Here is a 25,247-nt window from a genome sequence, read left to right on the forward strand (position 1 = left end):
ACAAAATAACAAAAAGACCCTTACAAATAAAACAATCCCAAAAAGGTCTTAAAATAACAATATGCAAATAAACCCAAATGACAATATGCAAATAAACCCAATCAACATAAAATAAATCCAACTAAAATAAATCAATCCAAAATAAAATTAGGCTGGCTGAATTGGCTGGGATCCGCTGAGCTGGCTGGATCCTGCGGTAACCGGCTAATCTAGCACTCGTGTCCGCACTAATACCTATAACACGTGGCCCATAGTATGGCCTCCGCACATTTGAGGATCCCCGAAGATAGTTCAACTTGATCTTCTTGGTCAAACTAAGGGTGTTGGTAGAGTAGAGCAGAAGTATTTGACCTTTATAGCTGACCTCCTCCCAGCTCGACTTCGTAACTTGAATCGCTAATCCATGCTTAGTAGAATTTTACTATAGAAGAAGCAGCTCGACTTTCATCGCCTCAAAGGTGTGCCTAATCCCGCTAAATGCCAAGTTGTTGCGGCACATTACTAGGATTGTTTTGTCACGTTAGCATTTCGTTGCAGCATGATCTCGAGTTTGTTAGGATATTCGGACTCTAGCTATAAATAGGTCAAAATGACTCTCAAGCAAAGGTAACGAAAATTTAAGTTGGCTGAGGAAGACTCTATATGTCACGCCTCGATCCGAGATCATGAGTCAGAGGTCGCGGAAACTGCCACACATACATACTCATGGAGAACTCTTTCCATAAGCATGCAAGACATCTCAATATAATATCATAAATATGCAGAAGATCAATTTAATTAATAATATGCAAACGTTATTTCATTAACTAACTTAACTACAATGTCTCACAATTCTAACATTAGTCTAAAGTAAAATACCAATTTAAATAAACTCTAATCTAAGATACCTCCTTCGGCCACAGTTCTTTTAGTCACTCTCCCATGTTAAAAATCATGATAGGCTAGTTCTCTGAATCTGTAAAAAAAATAAAAAACTATTTAATGAGCTAAACATCCCAGTAAGCAATGAACACTTTAGCTAGATAAATCAAGCAATAAAATAATAATAATATACTAAAATTAAGCTTGCAAAATATATCGATTCAAAGCCAAATCGATACGCTATGCAGTCACTTCAAATTTCAAATTGTATTTCATAAATCAATTATTTTTCAATCCAACTAATAGATCCAATTAATTTCAAAAATTCTTCTCATAGCCTAATATTCTAAAATAAAACTTTTTTAGAATTTCATCATAATTATTTTAAAGATAAAAATTCTAAATTTCAATACCGCCATAAGGCTGACCAAGCAGGAGTACCCGACACCACGGTCGGTCCGATCAAAGTGAAATTCATCGAATCATGCTCGGACTGAGGTATAGATGGTTCAACAAAAATCGGAGCAATCAAATCTAACAGTAATTGACAAGAGACAAGGTGGGGGCTGACATGCTGTCTGACGACCTTGGATCAAGACCCTTCACCAGAGTTGACCCAAAATCATAAAGAGAAGTATCTTACTAGTCTACCATCTCTAGAGGGAGTAGAGAGAGTCCAGATAGTGACATAAATTTTATAGAGAGAGAAAAGATGGGAAGAGAGACAATCTTGGTCCAGGTTTAATGAGGGGTCTAGGTTTGGTTGTCAATGGCAAAAATCAACCTAGATCAATTAACATATCTGGCCATGAATCTAGAGAGAAAAACTTTGCAGAGATAGAAATAAGAGAGAGGAAGACCAAGAAAGTGGGGAAAGAGAGAGAAAGGAGAGAGGAAGAGAGAACAAGGTCTCTCTCTAGCCAAGGGAAGAAGAATGGAGAGGGAGGGTGGCTGTGGTGGTGCATCGAGTCAAGGAACTTACGGTCGATGGCCGGCAGGGACTGGCGGGCAACAACGCCAAAATCAACAAAAACAGAAGAATCAAAGCTTCTTCATCCTTTTTGGCCATTGGCCACTCATCAGCGGCCATTGCTTTGCCAAGAAGAGTAGGTGGGAGGCCGGGGGAGTAGATCAAGGGTCTGACATTAACAGGCGGTGATGCCGGTGGCCGGAAAAAGAAAACTGGAAAAATTAGGACATTGCCCTTCCTAGTCAAAATCTGACGATCACTAGTCAGAATCAAGCTTCCCAAGGGTCACGAAAGTGGGAGAGAAGAGTTAAGTAGAGATTGCTGGGCTCTTACCTAGCTTCCAGCGTTAGTTGGCCATGACAACGGTGTTGACACATTCGATAGCCGTGGAAGAAATTGAAGTGAGGAAAAAGACTCCATCAAGAGTCTCTGTCTTTTGTTTTCCATCTATAAAATCTTTACTAAGTATTGAAAAATCCAGCCGGAACCAACCAGATGAGCTTTCACCCTTCGTCTGTTGTTTTGTGGGTCCATGAAGACGATCCATGTCGACGTCCTAGGATCGGTAACAACAGAAGGGTTTGTCAATAGTTGATGTTCAAGGTCTTAAATTTATTAAACTCTCTAGTTGGTAGGCTCTATTTGAACAAGGATGGCACCTTAAAACATCTATACGGATTCCTATATTATCCGTAAGAATATTACAATTAACGTTGGATAAATCATTTTCAGGAAACCTGATGAAACCTGAGCAATCTGCAATAGAAACTGCAGATCGCATACTTGTGAAACCAATCCGCTACTCTCCAATTGTAGAAAATTCCTTAAACCAGGCCATATGAACGTAAGTCTAGCTATCATTGATTTAGTGGAAGAATTTTCATAAGTTGAAGTTTCATTATATATAACAACTTTCCTTATCACCCAAGTGATACAAAATGTTCACAAGTTGCGCTATAGAAGACATACATACTACATTGCTATATAGCAATCCTATATAGATAAAGGGAAGTGCCTAGGCACAAAGCCATCGCAACCTAGCATGACAACAATCTCCATTTAAATGGGATAAATATTTAAGATAATTTATACACAACACCGGCAATTCGAACAAATTTATCATGGTGAATCAACATATAGGGCAGCTAGTTTCCTTATATATTTTCATTTTTTTAATTATCATGCTATAATTTTGGAATATTTTTTCTTGAGAGAGGGAGGGAGGGAGGGATATTCACCTTTGCCCAAGTCAAAATATATGGGGATGCACCATCCAAGATTCAAACCTAGAAACTTTGATTGCTAATCAGGGTATTACCATTTAGACAAGCTCCAATCCACTATAATTTTAGACCTATGCTTGTAGCAAGAATTCATCATATATGAAAATGCTAGCATTTGAAGGTTGGATTATTTGTCATTCAGCCCTTATGGTTGACATGAGAAAGATGCGGCCACCTTTGGCATGTACAAAGTTTGCAATTTCCCCACACAAGCGACTCTTTTAGCGGACTCACTCTTCCCAGTCCGGCCATGCAGCCCAGCCTCACCACTTCCGGGCCTATTAAACCTATACATAATCTGTCGGTCCAATTCAGCGAAAACCGAAACCAAAGTAGTTTATTTAAAACTTAGAACACTGTAAAGACATTGTGTTGAGGTCATGAAAAACGAAGATCAGCCCTCCGTCATGAGGTATTATCTGTTCTGAGGGGTCTGCATAGATACTCCGCCCCTGCACGATTTTGTCCCTCCGGTGCATGATCTAGTCCTGCTACCAAAAGGGAACAAGCGCCTTACAAGCACGACCCCTTTCCGCTCTCAAGCAGTATGGGACTATCTTGGTCCCTGCCCCATCCACCCCCCAACAGTACCCCCCAGCGGGAAGAGTCGTACGGGAGAGTTTCGTGGGGCTCTCAAAGGAAGCACCAACAATAATGTGTGTTATATTTGAAGTCTCAGAACATTTCCCTTTTTTTTTACTTCATGCAAATTTCGTTCCTCGAGCTGTTTTAAAACTGGTATTAGAAGAAGGCTTGGGGAGGAGGAAAAGAAACAAAAGCTAGGCAACAGAAACTACAATAGGGCTTCTCACATCATGGGTCCCATCACTCCACGTATACGAACCAGCCACATACTCCCCACTCCCAGCTCCTTTCCTCCCATCTACTTGGAGTTTGATTGTAAAGCTCTTCTCCTCACCCACTCTTTCAAACTTCAAAATATTTGGCGAGATTTTCACAGAAACGCCACTGGGCTCCACAACGGAAACACGGTACCAGGCCTTCTGTTGGCCCACATTGGTTACAGTTCTATGGACGTCGATGGAGCCATTGAGATTGGAGACAGAGACTGATGGATAGTTGAGATTGAACGTGGATGGTGGGCTCTTGGGACATGGGAAGGTGGGGTCCATCTGAACGCCAATGCTGGAGCACGCGAAGAGGAGGTAGTCTCTGTAGGAGGCCTCGTAGACCAGGCCCGGGTCCGAGGCGTGGGTGGGCCTCACGTGGCCCGATCCATAATCCAGGGGTCCTGCCTCTTCTCCGGCCGCATTTGCTATCAGGCCCCCCTTGGCGTTTCTCACCGTGGCTGGAACAAATACATTGAAAAGGAAGTGAATTTGGAGGACAATACAACGCCATGAAAAGGTTTCGAAAGACACCAGCTGTTGTAATTGTTTGTCTTTTAAGAAAATAATCAAGGACGATGCTTTCTTATGCGGCATCATTACCTAAGCAAAAACACTTGATATAGACTGATGGAAGGGTTGCATTTATATTATTGAGCATGTCATAGCAATTTATATTAGTTTTATAGAAAAATTTTACCAGACCCAACTCTAAAGCCAAAAATATTTCCTTGACTCCTTTTATGGTATGTGATGAGATGGGGGGGGCTTGGTGTCTTGCAAATTCTATTTTGAATCGCACCACGCTTGTCAAATTATGTCACTTGGCATGCCAGTCGTGAAGAGAAAAGTTTTGATTCCAAGGTTGAGCCCACAAGCCCGGTTCGTTTAATAAAAAAAAAGTTTTTTTTTTGCATTAATATCCTCCTAAATATCGAATTTTATAATAATATCTTTTTAAAATTTATATTTGCATGTATATTTTTGTAAAATACTTGTTTTACTGTCTATCTTTTTTTATCCTTGTTTTTGCATCTATACCTACGCCATCTAGCTCCGTTAAAAAATTAACGGTTTCAAATTGAAATAAGTAAAATATTCTTAATCAGTAAATATGCAAAAAAATATTTATAAGACGATTGTGATGAAGGACAAAAAAATAATTTCAAAAATTTATTTTATTTTTAATGGTGTTAGAAAAAATGTTATATTAGGGATATTTATGCAAAAATAGTGTTTTACGGGGATACTGAAATAAATATAAATTTTAAAAGGTATTTATGCAATTTAAATTTTTAGAAGGATATCCAAAAAAAAAAAGGCCGGAGAGCACCTCCTGCACCATAGAGTGTTATACTGCTTTGGATAGCCACCATGTCATTTATTTTAGAGGTAGACAGATGTTGCTCGTTATAAGAATTCGAGCGGTCACGCTCGATGCTACCGGATGGCAACAATCTTCCGTCTCCAAGATGGATGATGTACTAACTACCCAAAATCATAAAATACTTTATGATGCAAGAGGTGGACCGTAGGGAATGGCCAACTTCTAGAGCAGTAGCATTGGTGCTTAACCGCTATATATACATATATATGCTTGTCTAAATGTGGCTTGGTAAACGAGTACAAAACAAACCAATGGACAAGGGCACATGAGTTTTGACCTCCAGCTATCCTCCCCTCCAGCCTCCAAGACCCCCTCTTGGCATTCTTTTTCTTTTGGGTAAAACGATTGCACATTCTAGTCCCAAATTAACTACATGACCTTTTTCCTGAATCAAATTTTTCATGTATTACTTCAGTTTCTTAGGAAACTGTTAGCAATTGTGGCATATTAATTTCAGAGCGATGGTTTGTATGTGCATGATCCTTTCTATGAAACGAAATATCTAAAATGTGAAAAGGTATCCATTACGTACCAGTGGTCATGATAGCGGATCTGATGGCAGCTGAGCTCCAATAAGGGTGCATGGACTTGAGGAGAGTCGCAGTTGCAGAAACGTGGGGGCATGACATTGACGTCCCCGAAAGAAGGTTATACTTGACGCTCCTGTGATCATCTTCAAGCTTTGTAGGTGATGATGATTCACTCCATGCTGCCAATATGTTCAAACCTGGTGCTGTAATATCCGGCTGCAGAGGATGCAAAGATAGGTTTTGGTGATTAGACTTTAATGCTCGATTATTTGATCGACAATGTTTTTGTTGGTACAAAGAGTCAAAAGTGGACTTACTGCAAATACCACTGCTAGGTAACAATATGGATCCGTATGTAGCTCTAACTTGAATTTAAACACCATATTTTAGAGAATTTCAAGGGCATCTTCCAATTGTATTGAGATTCTTATTAGGAGCTAACCATGTTTTCCTCTGGAAAATGATTTAGGTATCAAAATTCAAAACCAAACCAGCAAAAACAAAGTTTATCAGGGTTGCTATTGGAATCGGAATCATAATCAGAATGGATTAGAACAGAAATCGCAATGGCTATATTCTCCAACATATTTGGTTCGTGGCTGAAATCAGAATCAAAGTCGAAATAAAATTTGAATATCAAAAAAAAAAATGGATTAGATTTTGGAGGATTAGAATAATTCTTATTCTCCCTGAAATCAGAATTGGAATTGAATTCTCTCCAATCAAACAGTCCGAATGAGAATCCTTCGTTTCTATTTCTATTCGTCAGCCTAACTCCGCTAAACCAAACAAGCCTGACCTTTTGACACATTAATCTCTCACAGAAATGTTGCACAAAATGAGAGAAAGTTGCAAGGCGTAAGTGTACCTTGAGAATATTTGGGTCGACACGATTTGGTCCCCGAGAGGAGAAGGCCGTCATGACCGGCGCTGGCCTCACGTCCAAAATAGTCCTGGCCCGGCCTATCGTCGCGCTCGGGCGCCTGGTTGAGTTGATATATTTCAGAATGGCGATGGCATCATCTGACGACACGGCGGTCCCTGGCAGGACGTGAGAGTCCACAGGGATCTCTTTCCCATTAGGCGGAGCATTCCCCAATATGATGGCAGCTCCCCCTGCCCTCTTAACCTCCAATCCCTTAGCCGCCCTTAGACCACTCCCTCTCAGGCACAGCACTATCTTTCCTCTCACCTTCTTCGCCGAAAGAGTATTCGGAAGACATTGCCTGGAGATCGCAGCGCCTATGATTAGAATTATCTCCAAACAGATGTTACAAACTTAAAAACTACGAATTAACTCAACGTTACTAGCTTAAAAAACAAAGTTTAATTAGAGATCACTCCTTAAAAATGTTTTTACAAAACCTAGTCATGTTCGGAAGCTAAGATTGTACCCGGAGACATTGCTCGGAGTGCCTGGAACTACGGCGTCGCCGGCATAAATTAAAGGATACAGCTCATTGCCCTTCAGCTTATATGGTGTCACGGTTTGGCCCTGGCAAATGTCATATAATGGAAGAATGGTCAGTAATTCAGCTCAAGCTAGTACTGGGCTACGAGGTGGTGGTGATGGTGGTGGTGGTACCTTTATCGTCGAGCCGTTACCGAGCAAGATGGGAGAATCAAAGGCCCGGTCGATGCTGCTCGCAGCGACTGTTATCATCCATGGTGCAAGGTTGGACACGGTGGCCGGCGTCGGCCCAGAATTCCCACCGCTGCATGACACCACAATGCCGTGCTTGGCCGCATGCAGCGCCCCAAGGGCGATCCCATCCTCCGAGTACACCGGCGGCGTGCCGACCGCCCCGATGGAGATGCTGAGGATGTGGACGCCGTCGCCGATGGCATCGTCGATGGCGGCGAGCATGTCGGCGTCGAAGCACGTGTTCTCGATGTTCGGGTTGGGACCTGGGATTGGCCAGCACACCTTGTAGACGGCGAGGCGGGCTAGCGGGGCGCCGCCGGAGGCAGTCCCACATGCGAAGCCGCCGAGGGCGGAGGCACGGCGGACCACCCGGCCGGCGACGGTGGAGGCTGTGTGAGTCCCATGGCCGTCGTTGTCCCTTGGGGAGCGGAAGGCGTATGTTGTGTTGAGGGGGCCGTGGTAGGCTTCATAGGCCTTGACGTAATACCGTGCGCCGATCAGCTTCCTGCCAAAATTTACATTTCTGGTAAGCATCGCCATATCCATTCCTATTTTTATTAAAAAAACGTACATACAAATATAAAAAATAATTAAAAAATAGATATATCTGTATTTATTTTAGTTACGATAAAATTTATCAGCTTGATAACATAGTACATTTTAAAGTTACTTCACTTTATAAGCTATGTTGTAATTATGGGATTCTAAAATATGAGAATTTTCAGGTTAAATCTGTTTTAAGGTTAAATATTATGGATCCTAAAATATTATGAAATCTATAAATTTTGAGTCGGATTCCAAAAGTCAAAACTAGAGCCTCCAAGATCCTACCAAAAATCAACCTCCAAAATTTTATTTTTTTTGGCAGGGAGCAAACTGGGTAACCCCACAGCATGAGAGAGAGGACGAACTTGGGAGCAGAAAGAGGCCGTCACGAGACCTTATGCATGGATTCATGGATTTGTCCGGGTTCGCTGGTGACGCGCATTCTCTTGAATCCTATTTAATCGTGTTGTCGTGAATTGCTGTGATTGGAAAACAAGCCTGACCTCTTCAATCTCACTCTCTTGCTTCAGGATTCTCTCATTATGGTTCCGTGAAACCTTCCATCCGGGAAGAGACAAATGGCTTTGTTTGGACGTGAGACTAACGGACAAAGGGCTGCCCAATAGAAGCCCAGAGCCGGACTGCAAGGACTCAAAATAATTGAGATGGCCAGCAGGAGCAATAGAGTTCTGAGAACGTGACTCTGGGTGTTCATGGATTTCTCCCCATCTTTTGCCGGTTGTTAATATCCGTCTATATCCTATATTCCTATGCCGTGCAGCCTAAGATGCTATGAATTCTGGTCACCATCAAAAGCGGGAGAGCTAGAGATTTTTTGGACCAATTTTATATCTGTCTACGTCGAGTATTTTATCTCTTGATTCAAAAAAAAAAGGCACCAAATAAAATAATTCACAAGAACATAAAATGCCATAATTCAAATTATTTTATATTTTTTGAATTGTAATATCTGTACAATTCTTTGGTTGGTAAGTTATCATTATTTCTTTGGATCTGCACGTCCTAAGGTGGCAGGTAGAAATTATTGTTTCTTCATTTATTTAGCATGGTATTCTTTCTTGTCTATTTTTATGATACTTTAACGGTCTGGGGCTATGTTATCCAAAAAGAATTAACTAAAAGGTTATTGTTTGAGATGCTTGGTCTTATTTAAATATTGGAAATTTTTTAATTTAAAAAAAAAAGACTAGAAAGAAAGTTATTACTTGAGATACTTGTCCTTTTGCAGATTTTGTTGTCATGAGCTTCGACAATAAGATTAAAATTACTAAAAAATGTCATGACAAAATAATCTATTGTATATAATTAGTTTTCTTAATAAAACTACAATATAAATATCTTTTGAAAAACAAAAGGGAGAAATCGACTTGCCTTATTGAATGAAAGAAGAGTTAAAAAAAGAGGCAGGTTAATTAAAAAAAGAGAGACAATGATAAGGGAGGATTAAAATAGAGAAAACTAATGAAGTTAAGAAGGTTTAGCTTGGTAGCGCGGTAAGCCGGCAAAATCTTCAGCAATTATATCAAATAACCTGAAATCATATCTCACTTTCACAAGGATTTGGGAGTTAGAGGTATATGGATGCGATGAGCTTTTTTTTTTATTTGGCAGATCCTTTTAACTATCAAAAAAATAACATATATGCACGGATTGACGATCTTTACAGCAATCCTGCAATTTGAGCATGTCCTGTGAGTCACTTGCTACAACTTCATTCACTACCGACTGTGCCAATACATAGGGCTATGGCTGTTAGGAGGCCATGCTTGGGCACACGGACAAATTATTTAACATAAAAATAATTTGTTGTTTTAAGAATAATATATTAATTTATATTTTTTAATTTACGAAACTTTTTATTATGAAAGCGTAGTTATCATGAAAAAGAGTTTCAAATAAATAAAACTTCTAACCAAGGAATGCAAATAAGAAAGTTTTTATTTTCATAAAATTCTAATAAAGATATACCTTTTTTCCCACACGTACGGGAAATAGATTCATAACATGGCATACTCGATATTTTTATGATTTTTCTAAGATTTTTCTCGAATTATAGAGAGAGTAGAGCTTTCTCTCACCTATCTGATTGATAGGTATATTGACTGCTCCAAGCATCCAACACGATAGGATTGCATTTAAGAACCACGTATTTTTTTCCGGTGAAAATTACAAGAAAAAAATGAATGGTGTGGAAGGATTCAACAAGTGCGAAAGATGACAGCTACGGGCACCAACATGAGCAAATGGATAAAAAAATAGTCAACCCTTATCAACCACTCTTGTGTGTGTGTGTGTGTGTGTGTGTGTGTGAGAGAGAGAGAGAGAGAGAGAGAGAGAGAGAGATTACTCACTTATTGCAGTGGGATGAATTGAAGGCGTCTCCTTCTTCACAGATTCCCTTCCAATGTTTAGGGATGGGTCCCATCCCTTCGTCGCTGAAACTTTCGGACTCTGGCCAAATACCTAACAATTCCAAGCAAAAAACGTCCCATTCAAAACCTTTATATTTCTCCTCTTACCCCATTCTGTAGATAAGAGAAACGTCCACGCTAGTAGCTATTTCTCGTACGTAACATAGTATAACGACAGCAATATAAAACAAGTTAAGCCAAGATGGCAACATGCGAACAACATTATAGAGAGCACCAACCAGAATCCAACATGCCCACGATGACTTTTTTGCCATACTCCGCTTTGGAGCGCAACCAATCCCTCTCCGAACCTTTTAGTCCCTCTTCATAACCTATAAACTCCCAAGATCTAGTCGTGTGCGGTGACCGTCTCCCCTCGCTTCGAAAAGTCGAAAGTACTTCATCCATCTCTGTTTTAGCAGAACATATACAACGCCAGTACTAATTAAACGCATAAAACCAAATCCCAATCCATAATATCAATCTCCAAAGAAAACAAGATGGCGCTAATCTTCTCCTTACCCGAAAGCTTTGTAGCTTCCTCATCGGAGAGCAATGCAGCGAATCCATTGATGCTGTTCTTGTAGCTGTAGAGAAGAGATTCCCGTGTCTCTGCCTCACTAAGCACATCAAAGGGCCAAGCATAGGAGTAAAAGAAACACAAAAAAGGGATGGGGTTAGAAAGAAATGCAACAAGCGACATGGATACAAGGAAAAGAAAGCATGAAATTAACACAAAGATAGGAATGCCATTATTATTGGCCATCACGGCTGCACCTATTCTTAACAGAGAGCAGGAGAGAATGGTGGTCCCCTTGGATTTCTTGGGTGGTCTTGGTTCCACTGTGCTCTCCCAGGTACACGATGTAGACCTGCTTCCACAAGGCAAACGTTCTATACTTTTATCTCAAGAATTTTCGCCCACTCTTGCCGCCGGTGCATGCGAACTACAAGACTAGGAGACTAAGAATCAAACTGACCTGGCGCTGATTGTAAGAGAGAGCCGGGAAGAGAAAGGAGAGGATCAAGAGAGGGAGGAGAGGGAGAGAAGGGAGCCTCAACATCTTCTCCTCGGGGAGGGAGCGGTCTTGGCCTTGGTCTTGTTCTGCTGTCCCTTGGGCCCTGGTGTTGCTATATAGGCAGGAAGGGAAGGTGGCGACAACAAGAAGAAATTCGAAAGACCAAAAAGTAGAAAGCAATCCCAAAGGATCCGCGGCTGCCACTGCAGCGGTTCTATTTGGTATCTTCCTTCTGCGCTTCTTTCCACCGAACGCGAGGCGTATCTTCCATGTGTGAGGAATGGAACTTTGGTCGTTAGATCTTTGAGACCATCAACTCATTGGCATTGGATCTCGGCCAGTGGTTGCGGTATGATTTGACTTGCACTTTTTATGGAGTGAATGCTCTTCGAGGGATTTTTTATAGTCAAATTTTAAGGAAATCTCACAAAAATGGAATTTGTTTATAACAAGATATGAAAAATGCCATTTTTAGATTGATGGATAGAGATGATTCACAAGCCATCTTTTGTAACGTCTCATTTATTATTTGATTGAGCCCCATCAAATCTAATATCAAATGAACCTAGACATGAGACGTTCCATCGGCTTGGTAACCATGAGTTTGAACCAAAATTAACTTCAAGCTTAGATAAAGCTTAAATCCAAGTCACTTCATTTTTTTCAGAAGAACCTGGTTCAAGTTTAAACTGAGTTTATATATTATAACTTTATGAAACACATATCATACACCCATTTTCAAGTCTGTTAGCCTAGCCTAATTGAGCTGAGCATCTTTCAGCTTGTCTCGAATTAGCCTCGAGCCTTAGAGCTAAATTCAAGTTTGGCTCAAAAAAATCCGAGCAAAGCCCGATCAAGCTTACATCCGAGCCGACTTCAAGCCTAATTTTGAGATACCGAGATCCATAGGCAGCTTTCTTTGCATTTCTTCCCCTTACAAATTCATATATATAAGTTGTATTATAATTTTGAAGATGTATAACATTTATCGAGCATTAAATTGGTCAAGGTATTAAAATCTGGACCAATTATCAGTCAATAGTCAAGAGGCCATTCCATATACAACACCCTAGCATGCTAAATAATTACTGCCTATAACAGGAAGCACTCAGTTCATATTGGCTTTATCATGATCCAAGCTTGGCTGGTAGTAGAAAAATTTAATCACCTTTCGACGCAAATCTCAAGAAGACCAGATACCTAGTCTCATCCATAGAGTCATTGAGAATGATATTCCAAATTGTAACTAGTTAGTCCACCAAGGTGCCAAACTACCAGGTCTAGATCCTAGATTCATAAAGAGCCCCCCAACACTTGGATCTGAATCCTCTACTCATTTAGGAGCCCCACCACTTAGATAAAAGATCTTTAGGCATGTTTTATTTTGAACATTTTAGTGGGGGTTTTCAACATCTAGATAAGTGCACGCATTCTACTTTTTCTCAATATATCCCCCCTTCACAGTACCTCCAAGAGTATAAGTCGGAGGTTGTCCTCTTCAGACTCTCACAGCCAGAATTCGGCAACCACAAGACTACAACGGTCATGGAGCACGCCAGAATTAGATACAATGTCCCATCTTTACCGTAGGACACGATGCCGACTGCCACTACCTTCGGATGTCTGACTGATGCATTCCCTCAGGGGCATTTGGTATGAGGTGATCATCCCAGGATCAAGGGTGATGTAGGTGGAGGTGATGAGATCACTACGTTTGGTTGCACCACAGTGATCCTACGTGGCAGTGATCCTAAATCACCTCCACTCTTCAAATCACCATCCAACCTGGTGATAGAATATCCATCCTTAAGGTCGAAAATCCAAGATCACCCCAGGGCAGTGATCCTGAATTGACAGTTAAAGACAAAAATACCCCTCAGTTTAGCAGAAAAATTGATATATCAATACACCATCAATATATTATGTCAATATTATATATATATATTAAATTATAGTAGAAATATATTATTATATTTTATATTTATATAATAAAAATATTTAATATATTACTCCTATTTACCTTATTTTTCTAATCAAAATAATTATTAGTATTAAAAAATCTATTATAAGTATAAATAAAAATATTAATTCTATAATGAAAAATAACATATTTTTATAAGATTAATAATTTATAGGAGTAATAAATATATTTTTATAGAATATATTAATAATTAATATATTGATAAATATATTAATATTTTATTATAATATATTTTATATGATGAATAAATATGTGATAAGGGCTACTAAAAGTAGAATATGTGACAAAATTATGGAGCTATTATAGGAATTAGTATATTGACTTACATTTTTTATTCATGAGAATTAAAAACACATAAAAAATCCATCTAAGATATATCAGAGGTATTTGTGGCATTATGTGGTCGGTAATTTTGGATCCCCGTACTGTACCAAACAAGTTACCCATGGATACCTAGGAATTTTTAATCACAGGACCATAACCTACCAAACACATTGATCTTAAGTCAGGAGATCAAATAACCCCAGCATTCGGATCACCGAAATCCTTAGATCACCGTGATGATCCTGTTGGGGTTACCAAACGCCCCCTCATAGCTTGGGTGCATGTTTGCTTGCAACGCAATCCTCGATCACTAGCTCCTTGGGGAAGGATCGTATATATGGTGTTCGATCTTTTTCCTTCCTCCCACAACTCGTTCTAATGGTCAAGTTATAAACGGCTAGAAGTTGGAGAAGTCAAACTGCTATATATCCAAGTTCATCAACTTGCCATCCTCATTGTCAAACTGCTAATTGAACCGAGCTAATATATATGAGGTGAGCCTAAGGTCCATCCATGGATTGCAGGATCCAGGACCTCGAAACAAGCCTCTATTAATATTCAATCATCCCAAAGCACGCGTGCCAGAGAGCGAGAGATGAGCCAAAAGTAGATGTGGGTCCACCCTATCGAATACAAGAATTCCTACGTGCTATAGAGAGAGGATCGTATTGGATATGCTATGTTGGGAGCGTTGTGTTTGGGCCTATACGACCCAGCAACCAATTTGGCAGCGCCCTTCAAGCTGGGGAACATACACGCATGTCCAAGTTCACTTCTCCACACGTCTCTCGCTCCCCAACATCTAAATTTTCAACTCCTGGTGCCATCTTGGCTTGTCTTGCATGCTGCACGCGTGTAAAGCTTTGCTCGTGCTGCTTGGGGAAGAAGGATGGCTGCAAGAGAAAGCTATGCAGCTGGTGTGTCGCGCTCGGGGACTCTTGCGCATGGTGAGTTTGGACAGTAACACCAAGGTAAAACTTGCTGCATGCTGGGAAGAGATTAGACCCAGCAGTGGCATTCTCCATATCATATAAAAATACTTGAATTAGTCTAGGTTTTCCTTTGCCAAAAGATCTTCTGAACTATTCCGAGTAAACAAATAAAGAGTTATTCAACTACCCACAAAGAAAATAAAAAGAGGATTTGAAATCAGGCAACCCGTAGTCTTCAACCCTCCAGCGATATGCTTTTAGATTGTTGTTGCTGGTGATGTTTTTGTTGTTGCTTCTTCCCACTCCCATACTTGTTTCCATATGAACAAGTATATAAAAGTTTAGCAGTCTTCATTTTTTTCGCACTTTAGTTATTCAATATTTCTTGGACGTCCAATGAGCGTACCTCTAGCCAAATTATTCTTAAATATTGAACTTGTGCTTGAGAACAAGTAAGAGAATATGTGTCTACATGCATTACCACATACACACACATAAAAAGTGGACTCAATTTTAGTTAACCAAGTTTCAGATCAGAGTCAATCAATTTCTGATTGAGCGGCGGGCCTAACACCAATGTTCCAAGCAGTGAATATGATCTACTATATGCAAACTATTTATATAACAAAATTTATATGATTTGGAGGCTCCTAATTTACGTACCGCATGCTCAAAATAAATAATTAAAATAATATAAAATAATGTATACTTTTGACCACTTGATATATAGGCTAGAGATTTCTAACCTATATATCGAGTATTTAAAAATAAATAGTTTAAATAATATGATATAGTGTATATTTTTGGCTATCCCAAAGATCTTTAAATTACATAATTTTTTGATATGTAAATAATTTAAAAATAATAGATTGCATCTAATAACTTGGATCATTAATATCAGACCCTCATCCCCCCACTGAACCCTCTCTTTCTCTCACGGTATCTTTTCCTTTCTTTCAAGAAATGTCCAGGAATATGTTCCTCTCTCAAATACGCTCTCTCCCCAGCACCCTTCTCCGTGTCCTTGTTCCCCTTTTAACACACAATCGTACATGTATCGTAATATTAAATTGTGACAGCCCAGGAAAACCCAGTTAATAAAGCCTTAACAAAGTTATCAGTTCGGCTTGTTGGCTCGGGAGGGGAGAGCTTTCGTTTAAAAGCATAATTAAGTGGCATTCGGTACTGATTTTCCAAGATGAATTGGAGAGCTGCTCGTTAGCATTTTTCTTTTCTTTTTCTTTCTTTATCAAATAGAGAATTGCAGATAAACCAATTAGAATCATCTGAGTGAAGTACCCCGGAAGCACCTCCCGAGGTTCAAAACCCGGACCACTTCCTAAGTGGAATGGACTTTAGCCTGGTTTGCCAGTTGTCTGTTTAGCGTCTTCACAATATCTCATGCAATGAAGCAGAATAGTATTATATATCAAAAAATGGCAATAGGAGAAATGCAGCACACCATGTCATGCCTGCATCCTTTGCAGAGACTCGATACCAAGCTTCCCAATCCCAAGGGAAGGCTAGAAAAAGCTTGAATCTTGCTGCTGCTGCTAAGGGCTAGCCTGCATAAGGTCTTGCCTGCAAACAATTGCTGTGATATTGGAGAAATTGTGATACCCTCAGTTTAAGCACTACTTGGCAGTAGCCATAGTTGTGGAAAGGAAAACACCTGACTCTGAAAAAAGAAGGATGATTAAAAGTTATGATTAGGCTGCAAATTTTCATCAGTGGGTTGGAAAAAAAAAAACCAAATTTGTCTCGGAGGGTGGGCTGTCATCTAAAATTTCGAAATTTCATACTGCCAAGTAACCACGCATTTTGACTCTGATTTATCCGCTCTAAATTTCTTCTATTTTTTCCTCCCGCCTTTGGAAATTCATCCAATGGCGCACAGTTTGACAGGCACCTACCAATTCATTGAGATGCAACAAATCCACCCCCGAAAACAGACAGACAGACAGAAAACCACCTGCAAAACAATAATCATAACATGGCTAACAAAACATCCTCAAAATTCACTAGAAGATACCCAAAATACTGTATCCACGAGAACAAAACATATCCCAAAATACTGTTCATTGTAACAAAAGATATCTCAAAATACTAAAACAGTGGCTTCAATGATATCAGATAACACCAAGCCAAGTATTAACAACCAACATGCATAGAATCATGAAGCAAATAGTCCCTTCCTTTCAGAAAAAAAAATACTAAATTAGGTCTCATATAACTGTTAGCTCTAGTGATGCAACTGTTAAAGTAATTAGGTTAATATGATATGTCTCCCGAAATATGGAAGCTTGAATAAGATCATGTCCGGGATTTTCAAATATTTTGCCCAGAATTATATTAAAATAAAATATTTTACTCAGAAAATGAAACATCATTTGCAGAAGATTCACACACAATATAAAAATAAGGCCTCTGTATCACCAATAGAATTAACACTATCTAGCCAAGATTACACTTGATTTTTGATACAGAACTCTCCCGTGAAAGTTTTAAAAGAAATTAGGGCATCCAGCTTCACCATCAATGTGATTGCCCACATTGTAGGATGAATGGAACGTGTTGGGCACGCAAGGAATTAAAGCAGACAAAATGATCCATCCGGTGCAGCGAGCCATCAACTAGCATCAAAGCAGAACATATAATACGGTTACAAAATCTCACACAACAACGATACCTTTGTATCATTTCCCATCTTCGTTGCTACTGTATCCTTCTACAATTTTCTTTACATGGCTCTAGTCAGATCTGAGATTATTATAAAGGGAAACAACAAACACCCGACAATTTCATCAACCAATAATGTCCACTGGTGATTAAAACTTGGATTGTGGTCTCTCACACTATGATACAAGTAACATGAAGCATTCACTATAGTATAGCCTGAATATTGAAATTATCAGAAATAACACAACATATGCCTGTAAGTCTCAATAAACACCTGTCCAGAAAAACCGCCTTGTTCTGAAAGCTACTCTTAGATATGTAGATGTGCAGAATACATGATTGAGCCACCAACTTTGGAATAAGGGGCATACACACATTGAGCTTTCATTTCATCACATGCCTACATCAGCAGGTCTTAGATGGCACAATAAGAAGTAGAACTACTTTATATAAGATCATTTATGAAGTACCGCCTATCAAGATCATGTACACATTTTTCTATAAATTAATGAACATTTGAGCCCAGTTAGACAGTTAAATATGGATGAGACCCTCTGTCTATGGAAAACCCTCTCGTCTCTGTAAATGAATAAGACATTGTCTCATGAGACCAGAGGGATTACCCTTCCTTCTACCAACTGTTTCAGCTAGAAGCTATTCCCAACTTGATGACATCCGACCAGCCTGGTTTGGGGTAAACATTGAGTGAACCCCTTGACTAACTGCGCCTGCCAACTCCTTAAGGAAGGAGACCACATCATCAGATGAGTTAAGAAGATACCTTGCATTTGACCGCTTCCGACCAACTGCACATGAGAAGTAGTTGTCTCCCTTGAGATCAAGCACTGACGATCCCTCACGCCATGACATGTTCTCTTGAGGAGATCGCCATCCAACTGAGGTGTTGTGATTTGTTGGCATTCTTTTTTCAGATCTGAGCAGAGTCCTTTGACTCCTGTGAGTGGAAGTCCTTGAGTTGTTCTTGTAGCTGTTTGGTGGCTTTTCTATGGGCCTCTTGTCAGGAGATGGCTTGTTACAATCATTTGACTGCTTATTGCTATCATTTGATTTTGACCTTGAGGAATTTACAGGTTCGGATGGAAGTTCTGGCTCAAAGAAGGTATAGATGTCCTCATCCTGTACCACAGTACCCACATTCCATGAATGAAATTATTGTGAAAGCTTGTGCTTGTCATGTTAATGCTGTTACCAAATAGCAATGGCAAGAAACAACAATATTTTTCATTGGTTTTGGGTTTCATTAAGGCTCCACTTGAAGGGTTGAAATTTCAATAACATGATTCTATCCCTTCTCAGGGCTCAAACTTCTTTTAATTTTGACAGTTAAGACTATTTTAGGAGTTTGATTGTATTGAAAGATGATTGGGGAAGAAGTAGGAAAATGAAAAATATTATTCAAGAGATATCTAATGCCTGAAGAAATTTTATGAATTTTGAATTCAACAAAACAGCTAGTTTTGTAAAGTAATTGTTTGTGATCTCAACATATCAAATCATAAAACATTATGATTTTTTGTTTTTCAAGAATAGCTATATGCATCCTAAAAAAGAGTTAAAATTTTCATGAAGAATCGACTGTCGCAATAGTTGATGCAGGAGCATCCCTTTCAGTCCACATAGTTATCATAAGTCCAACAGCTTTTCTATTTTATTTGGTTTAGAAATTGTTTACATCTGATTTATCTATTTAATTGATGTATTTAGATAGGAAAATAACTAGGGGTGCAAATGGGTCGGGTCGGGTCCTAAGTGACCCCGACTAGGGGTGCAAATGGGTCGGGTCGGGGTCCCGATTTTTTGTTCAGGTCCTAATTTTGGACCCAGACCCGACCCGGTTGAAGATCGGGTCGGGTCGGGTCCGAGTCGGGTTTGGGTCCGAATCGGGTCTAATTTTTTTGTCCTTTTGGAAAAGAATTTGGGCAGATCTAATTTGGTCATATCATAATTATGAGGTGCTCAGTGACCCATGACTTGAAAGACTTGCAATTGACCTCCACTCAGAACAGAGGACCCATGACGTACTAACTAAGCCGGTCTGCAAGCCAAATTTCATATCACACTATTTTTTATCTGTATGACTGATTAGACGGAACTTGGTGTCTCCCAGCTCCCCTCTCACGACTCACGAGGGCAAAAAAAATCCCATGCCTTCTTCCAAAATCCAATTCCATTGCAGAAAACTGGCACATGACCCATATTCAGTTCAGCGTTCCCTCACTTTCTCCCTTCAAAAGTTAAAAGAAACAAAAACCAAAAAACAGAAGGAAAAAAAAAACCAGCTACCGAGACACCAGAGGTATCAACAGTGTAATAAATCGAGAGAGAATCCTGACGGGCCGAGGTTCCTTTGGATTCTGTGAACCTATGCCTGTTGCTATTCTTCCCGGCTTCAACCCGACTCCCCTTAGGCTTTTCCACTTCTTTTTTTCTCTCTCTCTCTCTTCGGGTCCATTCGGTAAACCCAGACCCGACCCAGAAAATGATTCGGGTCCAATTTTCGAACTCGACCCGGATCCGCGGGTCCTAAAATTCGGGTCGGGTCAAGTCTACGCAGGTCGGGTCGGGTCGGGCACGAGTCGACCCGACCCATTTGCAGCCTTAAAAGTAACTAGGAGTTACTATTTATGTCACTGTAGCATATCCAGTTTGAGCTGTGGTAATCATAATCTTTTAGGAGTCCAAGAGTCAAATATCTTGGTAGTTAGTGGGGTTTCAAGGATATTTTCTTTCTACATTTGTAGCAGTCCTAGATGACTTAGACTAGGGGATCGAAGGGCTATTGGGAAAAAAAAATATGGTGCACTAAATTTTATGAAGGAATAGATTAACCCTTTTGGCTAAGGTTTAACCATCTCCTCTTCCCTCTCCCTCTCCCTTGTACTTATTCTCCCCTATCTTTCTTACCATACTCTCTTCTTCCTCTTCTATGTGTGCTTTATTATTCCTTGTTTTATTTATGGTTGACTATTGATGTTGCTTAATTTTACATCGGATTTTGTCAACAAATTCTGCATCTCCATATTATGATTTATTTGATTATTATATCAATTTTTTAATCCTACGATCTGTATTGATTCCTCTCTTGGTATTTTGATGCATTATGCAAATTTCTGTGCACAACATTTACTATAATCTACTTTAAAAATCTACAGGAAACCTTTTACTTAAGCTCTACATTCCTTGTGTTCTTTTCTCCTACCATCTTCCCACTCAAAAAACCTGGACAGAATTTTTTTGCACTACCATTTGCTGATAGATTCAATTCTATTATTTGCTGCCCTATTCTCAGGACTTTGGACAGAAAGCAACAAAATTGCTTTTCACACTAATCTATCCTGTCTTAGGTGTCCTCTCACACAATGAAGGCCAAACCTAAGTGGTCTTGCATCAATTTGGTACCAGAGCTAAGGGTCCTACTTTGCTCTTCCATTCTTCTTCTTGGTCCCTTTCTATTCTCCTCATTTCCTTCCCCTTTTGTCATGTTATGAAAGACTTGAGTTGCAACATCGATGGTCTTCATCAACATGTTAGGATTGACATCTATCAGTAATGATATGATGTCAATAAATGCTATGTTGCAGGCAATTGCAGCAGTACTAGTTGGAAAACTTCCTGAGACTGAACCACATATCAAGAGCGCCCATAATTGAGATTTCAACATATGGAAAACCTATCATAGGGATCCATCATCATGAAAAGATGCTACAATTTAAGATTTGTTGATTGAAAATGCTGCAAAAGATTATTATTAGGTTTCTTGAGAGTAAAAGATCACATCAATGAAGATCTACATGAAGAGCATGCATGGCAAGATCGAGTCATAGTCCTACCTCCTAAAAGCAATGACGGAGATAAAGCAATATGAAGATCCATTCTCATTCATTTGCTGGATTCATCAAGGATTTTGATCAAACCAATGATTTACAACTTGCTAGTCATCAACTAGAGAGCCCCTTATCAACCAGTTGGCAACATGATAGCATGAACATCATGCGGGAAGCTTCAGAGTGACAACATGAAGATCTTAAGGCCAAGTTCTGTGCAATGTAAACGTATATGCAGGAGCATCCTTTGGGTCCATAATATTCGACAACAGTCCACCTATCCAAGCTTTTCTATTTTATTTGGTTTAGAAATTGTTTAGGTCTGATTTATCTATTTTATTTCTTTAGTAATTGATGTATTTAAATAAGAATCTAACTAGGAGTTATTTTTTCTCTTTCAGTAATTGATGTATTTTATTTCTCTCTCGTACTTATTTCTCCTTATCTTTCTTATTATTCTCCCTTCTTCCTCTTCTATGTCTACTTTATTATTCTTTGTTCCATTTATCATTGGCTGTTGATGTGCTTAATTTTATATCAGATTTCTGTCAACAAATTCTGCATCTCCATATCATGATTTATTTGATTAATAATATCAATATGTTTACTCTAAAACCTATATTGATTCCCCTCTTGGTGTTTTGGTGCATTCTACAAATTTCTGGACTCAGATTTACTATAATCTGATTTAAATCTAGAGCAGACCTTTCAATTAAGCCCTTCATTCCTTGTGTTTCTTTTTCCTACCAGCTCCTCACTCGAAAACCATAAACAGAATTTTTCAGCACTACCAATTGCTGATAAATTCAGTTCCATTATTTGCTGTCCTGTTCTTAGGACATTGGAAGCAAGCAATAAACAGCTTTACATCCTAAATTATCCTATCGCTATGGTCCTCTCATGCAATGCAGGCCAACCCTAAGTGGTCGTACATCTAGGGTGCTTGTGAAAGATAAAATTGACAGGTAACTAGACAAAATGTCATGATTTAGCATGGACAATTATGCAACTTGTATGAGAAACAGATTGAAAATCTTATAATCATTGAATTACTCAATGCTAACAATGAACAGTTGTAACAAATGCCATCAATTCTCTGCAAAGATGCATGCATGACAGGAACTATCAGGAGTAAAATATGAAGCTTATTTTTAACCTTCATCTTTTTTTAAGGGAGAGGCAGTGAAGAACCCCTAGCAAAATTACCCAGGTCCTAATACTTGGGAAAGCACCTCCCAAGTTTCAAACTCAGAACCCCCTCCATCTGGAGCAGTGCAACCACCATGCTAGTGCCCAGATGACTAAAGCTACTCATTAGTCAGACCTAAAAATTTTGCAAATTTGTCTAAATATATACACATGCTTTTATAACAGAGGAAGAAAGACAAGGATGACCGGACTCTACATAAAAATAAAAATAATAATAAAAAAAAAACTTATACCTGACCTCAATAGAGTTGCATGCAAATATGCCATTTTGACATTAAATAACTAAAGCTATATAGAACAACGACGCTCAAGACCTAAAGCTGCAGATGTTAAAACCATGACAGTAATATCAAGCTGAGGAAATCGAAACATTTTGCTTTGGTAGTAAAAACAATTTAGCTCCAACGTCCTCCATGATTTGCAAAGAATTTAGTCTTTATAGACTAGCAACAGAGCGATACCACTCGCAAGTGTCATATTTTATCAACACAGAAATCACACGTAGAAGAAACAACAAATAGCAACAACTACATTTTATTTTTCAATATCTTACCTACAGCAGCAAAAATAGTCTAATTTCTGTTTTGGCCTTGTCAAGAAACTTAAGGCTACTCGATCACAATATAGATTGCATTCTAATTGTCATCACACATATTCAAATCCTTCAACACAAATGTCAAAAATATCAAAGTTTATGTCAACCAAAAGAGGTGGCATTAATCCTTTCATACATTGTAACCAGGCAAAATTTAGCTTCTTTACTCTTAAAGTAAATTACGAAGCCACCAACTCCAGTATTTGAGCAACAGAGCAATCATTTTCAGCTTGTGAAAGCATTCTAGGAAGCCTAAGGAGTTAATGTGACCAAGTGCAGAATGGTTTCTAACAACATTCGCAATCTCGGTGCCGAACTCCGTACCAGTGTCACACTAGCATGGTGTCGATACGATATGGTACGAAATTTTTTTTGCATACCGAGTGTTAGTACGCCACTCATACCAAGTACCAGTACGGCCATACCGTACCATCTGGTTCAAACCGGTATGGCGTACCTTGGTTTCTAATTTCTGACCAGCCTCAAGCCCATTGCTCCAGGGTTCGTCTAAAGCTGGGCTGGGTTGGTTTTAAAATTGTAGTATCAAAAGTGTATATAACAAAAATAAGAATTATTGAAGAAATATACCAAGCATTATTGCATGTACTTTCATTTCAATCATCCCTTTTTGTCAAACTTGACAATTAATCTTGGAAAATTATTTATGCAAACATTCTTTTTTTTTCTACAGAGATTAAATGATTTATGGTCTCATGAGAAGAAGGGACTCCATGCTAATCCTTTTCTTCTTTCCTAACTTTTTTAGGAGAAAATTATGTTGTTATTGTTTTATTGTTTCCTAGCATAACAAGAACAAAATTTCATTGTCAAAAGTTAAACAAACAAAGGCACAACTTCATCTACACTATCATGACTAAGTATCAACTTATCATAAGAAGAATTACCTTTCCAAGAAAGTGACCAATACATAAAACATAATCAATCGGCGTGACCATGCTTTTGCTATGAACTATTTCTCCCAATATACGATCTATTGCAGCACCCTGCATGAGTATAACAGAGAACTTTTTTAACAAAAAGAACCTTCTCAAGTAAAATATATAAACCTCTTGCCCCTAGTGTTTTAGCTGCATATCAAATAGAAAAATTCAGAAGTCAAATGTCTTAAATATTTCTTACCTACTCATTGAGTCTCAGAGATTGGATAACTTTCTAATGCAACATAATTTTGGTTCAGAACTATAAACATTGCTGAATGTAATTTCAAATATGTTGTAAAGATGTCTAGATCACGATCCACAATGCGGTTTCAAAACAGTGTCCTTTTCTTTTGGGTGCTTGTTGTTATTCATCTCTAACAGTGCTCAATTTAGATGATCCTTCATGTATTTTTAATTGATGGCGTTTGGAATTAACTCTCTCTCTCTCTCTCTCTCTCTCTCTCTCTCTCTCTCACACACACACACACACACACACACACACATCCATGTGTTTCACGCCCATGTGTAAAATCACCCATTATATTACCACAAATATTAAGAGTCTTAAATTAACTGAACCTAGAGAGATTAATTCTCATTGAACTCAGATATGATAATCTAAATTCATCACCTAAATAAAGCAACGAATGCACTAGATTCATTTTTCTGATTCATCCATAAGAAAGTGCAGGTTAAGATAAAGGACTATATTCACCTAAGCATTATCATTTCAACACAAACTGCAGGATGATTTGTCAGGGACAAATAATTGCTGTTCAGGAAATCTCAAATAACACTTGAAAGATCCAGAGTGAAGAATGAATAGTTAAAATAGAAGAAACATGCCTGAAACAGCTAATTGAAGAAATTGCATAAATACTTTGTAAACCGTTTGCATAAGCATTATCATCACAACATAAACTGCAGGATGATTTGTCAAGGACAAATATTTGCTGTTCAGCAAAATATCAAGTAATACTTCAAAGTTCAAAGATGAATAATGGAAAGGTCATTCAAGTAGAAGAAAACATGCCTGCAAGGGCTAAGTAAAGAATTGCAAGATGCTTTGCAAATTGTTTGCAAGTGATAATGCAATGGTCTATGTAGAATTTATGTATTATTGCATAATATGTTTGCACATGGCCTAAAAGGGCTAATTAAAGAATTGCAAGATGCTCTGCAAACTATTTGCAAATGATAATGCTGTGGTCGATGTAGAA

General features: G+C 38.8%; 2 protein-coding genes across 4 annotated transcripts in view; both read right to left on the reverse strand.

Moving 5' to 3' along the window:
* Nucleotides 1-3,780: 3,780 nt before the first annotated feature.
* On the reverse strand, nucleotides 3,781-11,854 carry LOC103717211 (subtilase family protein). Its single transcript, XM_039125406.3, has 10 exons — nucleotides 11,483-11,854; nucleotides 11,280-11,374; nucleotides 11,025-11,122; nucleotides 10,742-10,912; nucleotides 10,443-10,554; nucleotides 7,465-8,029; nucleotides 7,274-7,374; nucleotides 6,748-7,105; nucleotides 5,882-6,095; nucleotides 3,781-4,423 (listed from the first exon to the last, which is right to left on the reverse strand). The coding sequence occupies exons 1-10, from the start codon at nucleotides 11,564-11,566 to the stop codon at nucleotides 3,894-3,896; spliced, it is 2,328 nt and encodes a 775-aa protein (XP_038981334.3). The 5' UTR covers nucleotides 11,567-11,854; the 3' UTR covers nucleotides 3,781-3,893.
* Nucleotides 11,855-17,857: 6,003 nt separating this feature from the next.
* LOC103717209 (alpha,alpha-trehalose-phosphate synthase [UDP-forming] 1-like) overlaps nucleotides 17,858-25,247 on the reverse strand; it is a 41,954-nt gene continuing 34,564 nt past the window's right edge. For all 3 annotated transcript variants that reach the window (XM_008805513.5, XM_026808484.4, XM_089926052.1), the window contains 2 exons: nucleotides 23,992-24,090; nucleotides 17,858-18,574 (listed from right to left, as the gene is read on the reverse strand). In XM_008805513.5, the coding sequence (XP_008803735.2) occupies nucleotides 18,092-18,574; nucleotides 23,992-24,090 (582 nt within the window). In that variant the 3' untranslated portion in view covers nucleotides 17,858-18,091. The remainder of the gene's footprint in view (nucleotides 18,575-23,991; nucleotides 24,091-25,247) is intronic.

Source organism: Phoenix dactylifera, chromosome 1 (genome assembly GCF_051530095.1).
Source record: "Phoenix dactylifera cultivar Ajwa chromosome 1, Ajwa_hap1_PhDact_Kaust_v1.1, whole genome shotgun sequence".
Lineage (NCBI taxonomy): Eukaryota > Viridiplantae > Streptophyta > Magnoliopsida > Arecales > Arecaceae > Phoenix > Phoenix dactylifera.

Excerpts from the sequence above, each read along its gene's own strand:
- LOC103717211 (XM_039125406.3), bottom strand. The coding sequence starts at position 11,566 with ATGTTGAGGCTCCCTTCTCTCCCTCTCCTCCCTCTCTTGATCCTCTCC. Across the intron at positions 10,913-11,024 it reads GGAAGCTACAAAGCTTTCGG|AGATGGATGAAGTACTTTCG; the intron begins GTAAGGAGAAGA and ends CTGCTAAAACAG. Across the intron at positions 4,424-5,881 it reads ATCCGCTATCATGACCACTG|CCACGGTGAGAAACGCCAAG; the intron begins GTACGTAATGGA and ends TATTTGTTCCAG.